Source organism: Sinocyclocheilus rhinocerous, unplaced genomic scaffold (assembly GCF_001515625.1).
Source record: "Sinocyclocheilus rhinocerous isolate Xijiao unplaced genomic scaffold, SAMN03320098_v1.1 scaffold6292, whole genome shotgun sequence".
Lineage (NCBI taxonomy): Eukaryota > Metazoa > Chordata > Actinopteri > Cypriniformes > Cyprinidae > Sinocyclocheilus > Sinocyclocheilus rhinocerous.
In genome coordinates, this window is record NW_015656671.1 from 7,733 (window position 1) to 14,980 (window position 7,248).

The window sequence follows — 7,248 nt, forward strand, 5'->3', positions numbered from 1 at the left end:
CTCTGTTTTTTCAGGATTTAGCAGTAAGAAATTACTCGTCATCCAGTTTTTTTTTATATCAACTATGAATTCTGTTAGTTTTTCAAATTGGTATGTTTCGCCGGGCCGCGAAGAAATATATAGCTAAGTATCATCAGTATAACAGTGAAAGCTAACACCGTGTTTCCTGATGATATCTCTCAAGGGTAACATGTAAAGCGTGAAGAGTAAAGGCCCTAGTACTGAGCTTTGAGGTACTCCATACTGCACTTGTGATTGATATGATACCTCTTCATTCACTGCTACGAATTGATGGCGGTCAGATAAGTACGATTTGAACCATGCTAATGCACTTCCATTAATGCCAACAAAGTTTTCTAGTCTATGCAAAAGAATGTTGTGGTCAATAGTGTCAAACGCAGCGCTAAGATCCAATAGCACTAATAGAGAGATACAACCACAATCAGATGATAAGAGTGTGATAAGAGATGAAAAAGAGTGTGACTTTTTTCATGTTGTGTGTGTGTTTTGTGGTTTTGTGTGTAGAGTTTTGAGAAATGGAGCCATAGTTTCAAAAACTGTGTAAGCATTTTCTACCAATTGGCAGATGACTTTGTGATGAAGTTTGATTGGACACATGACCTTAGGCATCTGTTATGGCCCAAAGTGTTTTTGTATTTGTCCACCAGGTGGTGTTCATGATTTGGGTTTTCTCCAGAGTGAGCATTGTCAGGAACAGATGTGAAGTGTTACCTGTGATTGTGCTTGGGTTAAAAGATGTTGTTTCAGGCCCTGTCTACAAGAACGCAGTTATTTTTAAACCAGCTTTTTCTATGCAGTTTGGCCGTTCGTCCACACGCAAACGCAGCACTAGGTCACTGAATCCGAACATTTTTGAAAACTCCTGCCAGGGTGAAGATTTTCAAAAACTCTGGTTGCAGTGTTGTCGTGTAGACAGCGAAACCAGAGTTTTTGGCTTTTGACTAGGGATGGGGAGTCGACTCCAAAAGAGTCGATTCCTCTACTCTGAACAGCTCTAGAGTCGGAGCACTAGAATCGACTCTCGGTGTCGACTCCGAAATCGCCGATGTCTTCACTGATTCTTAAATCCCTATAGTGCATGCATGGCAGTTGAGTGCTGTATTATATCAGCAAAGAGTGAACGAAATTAAGGCATGATCGGTTTGCAGTGCAGTTCGTAGCCTATGCTGTGCAGAAGCAGCACGTGCTCAGTGTGCTTTATTTAGTGTGCTCAGTGCTCTGTTGTCACGAATCCTGTCCATGAACTTCCGTCTGCTTGCCACCAGAGGTCACCCCCCATTATACTGACTTTCACATTACACCGACTGTTGCACGTCACTCTGGACTACATTTCCCATCATCCATTGCACTGATTGCACACAGCTGTAACCAATCACACACACACTATATTACACCCACTCAGATCCTTCTCAAACTGCCTAGTATTGTTTAGCGTATATCCCTCTCCTAGAGATAGCTACTTTACGGAGCCAGTTCTCTGCCTTAGTTCCTACTTCTAGTCAAAGTCTAGTCATGGTCTTGCCTTGCCTGTTTTCCCGTGTTCTGATTCTAGCCTGTGTATCTCATTTCTGTATGATCTCTGCCTGCCCTTAAAGCTGCAGTCCGTAACTTTTGGCGCTCTAGCGGTTAATAAATAGAACTGCATGCATCTTGCGGAAGAACATTGTAGCCGGAGCTACTTCTCTCTGTTTATGTCTATGGCGAATCACGCAGGTACTGGGCTACTCTGCAGCGGTAACCACCCGAACCAGTCTAAAATAGTCAGAATATAAACACTTATTATAGGTGTACCGTAGTGATTCAGGACAAGCCAAAAACACGGTTTGGAAAATGGATTCATGGTATACTCGATTATTATATACATTTTGTAAATTTTGAACAAAAAAGTTACGGACTGCAGCTTTAAATAAAATTATATAAATATCAGTTGTCACTTTATATCTGCCAATAATATGTATTTGTAGGATGATATTTAAATGCTTAGTTTTATGATCAAAACATATAATGCAATGCATAATTGAAAAATGAACAAATGTTCCTCAAAAGCCTGATGATCATATTTGATACTGATTCTTCTAAAAAATTTCTTGATAATGAAGTAAAGCTAAGTGTTCATCTTGAAATATTACTAATAATATCAAATTTATTATGTTTATTTTACAAAAATCAGTTAAGATTTCACTGCAAAAAGTGAAGTACAAGCTGAAGGTAGACATTTGTACAATTATACTAAAAGATATCTTACTTGCTAAAAAAGTATAAACTATCAATCAGACAACAGAAGGCATGTAGCAGATTGTGTGTGAAAGGTTTATCAGCAAAGTTTTGATCATGTTGATCATTTGGAGGCCTTGGAGGAGAAATTCATGTATCAGATATGATACAGTAGCGTTATAGGTTTAATGTTTTTGACAAAAATTGTAACTTAAGTGTGTGTGTTTTATAATTAAATATATACTCAAAAGCCCATTTAAACACACATGCCAGTTGGTTTGATATTTTGTTTCTAATGCAGTGAAATTTAATTTTGACTTGCTTATAAGTCTCTGTTTTCCCACATCAGGCTCAGCATTAGGCAAAAGTGCGATGACGCCCATCCCACTGCCTCCTCCACAGATGGTAGCCATGCCCGGTAACATGCCTCCTCCCAGCATTCATGGTAACGGCAGTGCTCATGGGACCAACCAAATGCTGGACTATCTGGAGAGTCAGATGCGCGGCATGGACGTCACCAGCCCGCTTGTTACAGCCACAGCCTGCCATCCCGCTGCAGCACATGCCTCCTCCTCCCCAACACATGCCGCAGCATGTGCCCTTCTCTGCCGGCCCTCCCAGCACGCTCTCCGGCCTGGACAACGGTCCCACCTCACGCAGGGTACTGCCCGGCTCACGAGGAGGACGCCCGCAAGCCTACTCCAGCGGCTCATCCACTTATGGCGCCTCCCAACGCAACGACCGCCACTATCATCGTCCGGCCATCCTGCGCAGCTACAGTCAGGAAGATGTCCTGGACACCCGGAGCCAGTCCAGAGCACACCGTCCTCGCTCGTGTTCCAGGGATGATCTGCTGGCCGACGACCGCCGGGGCCCATCCAGACGAGACGATTATTCTCCTTTGCCCCGCCGCGGTTCGTTGAGCTCAGCTAATGACGAGGACAGCAGACTCGGAGGCACTCGAGGAGGTCGGGGAGGCGGCTGGTCCAATCATCCACCCAGTTACACCGAGTACGAGCCCGGAAAGAAGCCGATGAAGCGGCCTGAACGGTTCTCTGTAAGAGTTGCTGTTAGTTGTTTGTTTGAGCATTGAACGCCGCCCGGTGTCTGTCTGAATGCGCTCATCCATTCACTAACACAATTTTGCCTTTTTAATGTTGGTAATCTCATCTGATCACACCATTAAACTAAAATGTTGGACGTTCTGGTGCCATGATTAGAGTAGGGTTGTTATTTTAGGGTAAATTTCTGGAAACTTTCCAAAAATCCCTGGAATATGCCAAAAAAAATCCTGGAAAGTTTCCGAAATTTGCTGGAAATTTTCCACCTTTTTTGCAACCCTAGATTAGACACTACCGGTCAAAAGTTTGGGATCAGAACGATTTTTAAAGTTTTTTTACAGGAGTTTCTTATGCTCATCAAGGCAGCATTCATTTGATCAAAAATACAGGAAAAAAATTAATATTGTGAAATATTATGACGTAAAATAACGTTTTTCTATTTTAATATACATTAAAATCGAATTTATTCCTGTGATGCAAAGCTGAATTTTCAGCATCATTACTCCAGTATGATCCTTCAGAAATCATTCTAATATGCTGATTTATTATGCTGGAGAACATGATCATCAGGGTTAGTTCATGTAGCTCTAATGCAAATACAAATATACAATACAAATATTGATATTTATGAATTCAACATTCGAAGTTGAACTATTTTCTGTATTCTGATAAAAAAAAGAATGCAAAAAAGTAGCATTTTCACTGGTGATCACTGATGTTTGGACCCCTCTGTACCTACACAACCACACAGTTCATAATCAGTGAGATCTACATCTGTGTGCAGACACATACACACACACCTGTCTGAAGTTCAGTGGGTGTTGTTGATCCTGTGGGTGTGTTGATGTTGATGTTTACACCTCTTCTGTCCTGCAGGATAAAAGTTCTCGAAGTGGCACCCGTATAGTCATCTGACATCTGCATCTGATCCAGAGTGCCTGTAGACCAACTTCAGTGAAGCTTCTGTGTTATGTGCACAGAACAAAGTACATTTGTTTTACTGAACATGTTTGAAGGATGTTACACTGAACATTGATCACTGATTTCTTTGTTTTATATTTTTGTGCAGAGCAGTTTATATTAATGTGAATATGAATATCATCTTCTAGTAATGACATTAGAGGAAGCTGTATTTTAATGATATAGATTTTATAGGTTGCTTGGGTTTTAGGATTTATCTGTGTAAACTAAATTTGTGTCAATATATTTATTAAGATAGTGTTTTGTTTTGTTTTAGCATTTACAGTATAGGGATATAATGCATTATAACACAATAAATGGGTATGAGACTCTTGTTTGCATTGAACGCTATATGACCACTGAGATTCTAATTATGTCTAATAAGTTATTGCCACTAGTTATTAATGAATTCGCTGTTAACTTCAGTGTTTTCAGTCTTTGGCTACTAAACACAAGGAATAGCTTAAACAGATGTCCAGTGTGAAATGTGTATTGATAGTTTTATTGATCAAGCTCAGGTCAAGCTTCTCATTAGTCTTTTTGTAAATAGCATCTTTTGTGTGTCTTTTACAGAACTGGTCAATTTAAAATCAATCATTCTTTCAGCCTTGCATTTTTATATAAACTTCAACTGAATGTCAATTCAATTCAATTCAAGTTTATTTGTATAGCGCTTTTCACGATACAAATCGTTGCAAAGCAACTTTACAGCAAATTAAGTTTCTACAATATTTAGTGGTAGCTTATCAGTGGTGACTGTCAGTTAATAAACATATGGCAGAAATGTACGGGAAAATCAATTAAAGACGTAATCAAACAGACGATGAACACTATTAACAACAATTATTATATGATGCAATCAAACATATAGCAAAATGTGGTAGTTCTGTATTATCTATTTTATCAGTGAAGAAATTCATAAAGTCATTACTATTAAACTGAGGGAATATTTAGATCGGGTGGTGTCTGGTTATTTGTTAATCTAGCCACTGTGCTAAATAAAAACCTTGTCAATCATTGTGTTGCTGCACTACAGCAGGTGAACAGCCTCTGTAAAGGGTTTTGGGCATGTTTCTAATTTGCAAATATGATCGGCAATCTATGAATATGTTTATGCATCATACAGGCAATTTGGTGTAATTCTTCCTTTTCTATCTGCAAAAATAAATCCTGAGGTCTGTATGACATGCTCTCACGTTTGCCTGTGAGTTCATCAGTGGTTCTCAGGCCAATATCAGCTGATCATAGGGTCTCTCCTCACAACATTACATTCATGTTTTCAGCTTTGAGCAAGATGAATGATTTCTCTGAGCTCAAGGTTCAGGACTGTGATTGACATCATGCCGAATTCTATTAAGCGGTGTCGTCAGTCAGTCGTTTCCCATCATGCTTTTGATCGGCGCAGTCGGTGGAGAGCAACTGCGCCCGACTGTATACGATCCGACACAGCCGCCTCGCCGTTGCGAGAGTTTTTTGGCACACGTCAGCATGACATCAGAGCAAGTCGGACACTTTTCTAACCGGCATGCATCTCGCGGTGATCGGTTCTGCGCAGATTTTTGCTCATCTCAAACAAGCCTATTGAAAAAGCAATTATTTTATTTTTAGACTTTTATAAGGCCTTTGATACGGTCGAACACGAGTTTATGTTTGAATCTCTGTGTAGGTTTGGTTTTGGTCATTCTTTCGTTAAAATAGTACAGATTCTTTACAAAAATATTAATAGCAATGTCTCTTTGGTAAATGGTGTTTCTCCTCGGTTTGTGATCAGTAGGGGTATCAGACAAGGGTGTCCCATTTCACCTTTTTTATTTTTATTGGTGGCTGAATTTCTTAATATTTTTATTACTCATTGCTTAGATGTTCAGGGTATTCTAGTAGCGGAACACACTTTTCTAATTAGTCAACTGGCGGATGACACCTGTCTGTTTTTAAAAGATGAGAAGCAGGTTCCTGTTATTTTGGATGCTTTGAATTTATTTTCTAATGCTTCTGGTCTCTCAGTCAATCGAAATAAGAGTGAAATTATGCCCGTTCACAGTCTGGACAAAGATCAAATAGAAGGTATTGAGGTCAAAAACTCTGTAAGATATTTAGGTATTTTAATTAGTAAATCTCCGACTGATAGAATTGTAGATAATTTTTCGCAACGGATACAAAAATCAAAGAATATTTTCAATTGTTGGTTACAAAGAAATTTAACCATTTATGGTCGTGTTTTGATATCTAAAGCGGAAGGTATTTCTAGGATTGTTTACCCAGCTTTGTCTTTATATGTTGACCGAAAAACATGCTCATCTATCGACTCCATGTTATTTAAATTTTTGTGGAAAAATAAAACTGAATATGTTAAAAGGAAGACGCTGATTAGAAATACTTTGGAGGGAGGTGTGAATGCTTTGGACTTTAGTACTCTCAATCAAGTTTTTAAAATTGGTTGGATTAAACGTTGCCTGAATGCTGACCCTAATTTGTTATGGTTTTATATTCCTAAACTGATCTTTGATAAATGGAGGTTTACATTTTTTGTTAGCTTGTGATTTTAGTTGCAATAAACTCCCAGTTAAGCTCGCTAATTTTCATAAGCAAGCTCTGGACGCTTGTAAGCTTGCCTTCTGTCACAATTTTTCCCCTCATAGATGTATTCTATGGAATAATCAGAATGTGCTGCGTGGAAAAAAATCTGTCTTTATTAAAAACTGGTTTGACAAAGGTGTAATTTTTGTTTTAGATTTGTTAAAAAAGGATGGTAACTTCTATTCCTATTCCGAATTTTCAGAAATCTTTGAAGTGGATACCTCACCTAGAGTGTATGAATGGGTTATTAATTCTATTTCACCTAAACTGTTACATTTGGTTAGGGCAAATTGTTACAGATCTTCAAAATGTGAAATGCCAAAAATTTGTATTGGAGGTCTGGAGCTTTCTAATGTTAAATGTAACAATTTCTGGATTAGAAAAATCCTTATTAAGAAGTTTAGTTGTCATCCTA

The 7,248-nt window shown here is 38.8% G+C and overlaps 1 protein-coding gene across 1 annotated transcript; it reads left to right on the forward strand.

Annotated features, from left to right (window-relative positions):
- The first annotated feature begins 2,587 nt into the window (after positions 1–2,587).
- LOC107720746 (uncharacterized) lies at positions 2,588–4,244 on the forward strand. Its single transcript, XM_016528571.1, has 3 exons — positions 2,588–2,763; positions 2,795–3,292; positions 4,173–4,244. The coding sequence occupies exons 1-3, from the start codon at positions 2,608–2,610 to the stop codon at positions 4,209–4,211; spliced, it is 693 nt and encodes a 230-aa protein (XP_016384057.1). The 5' UTR covers positions 2,588–2,607; the 3' UTR covers positions 4,212–4,244.
- Positions 4,245–7,248: the final 3,004 nt, after the last annotated feature.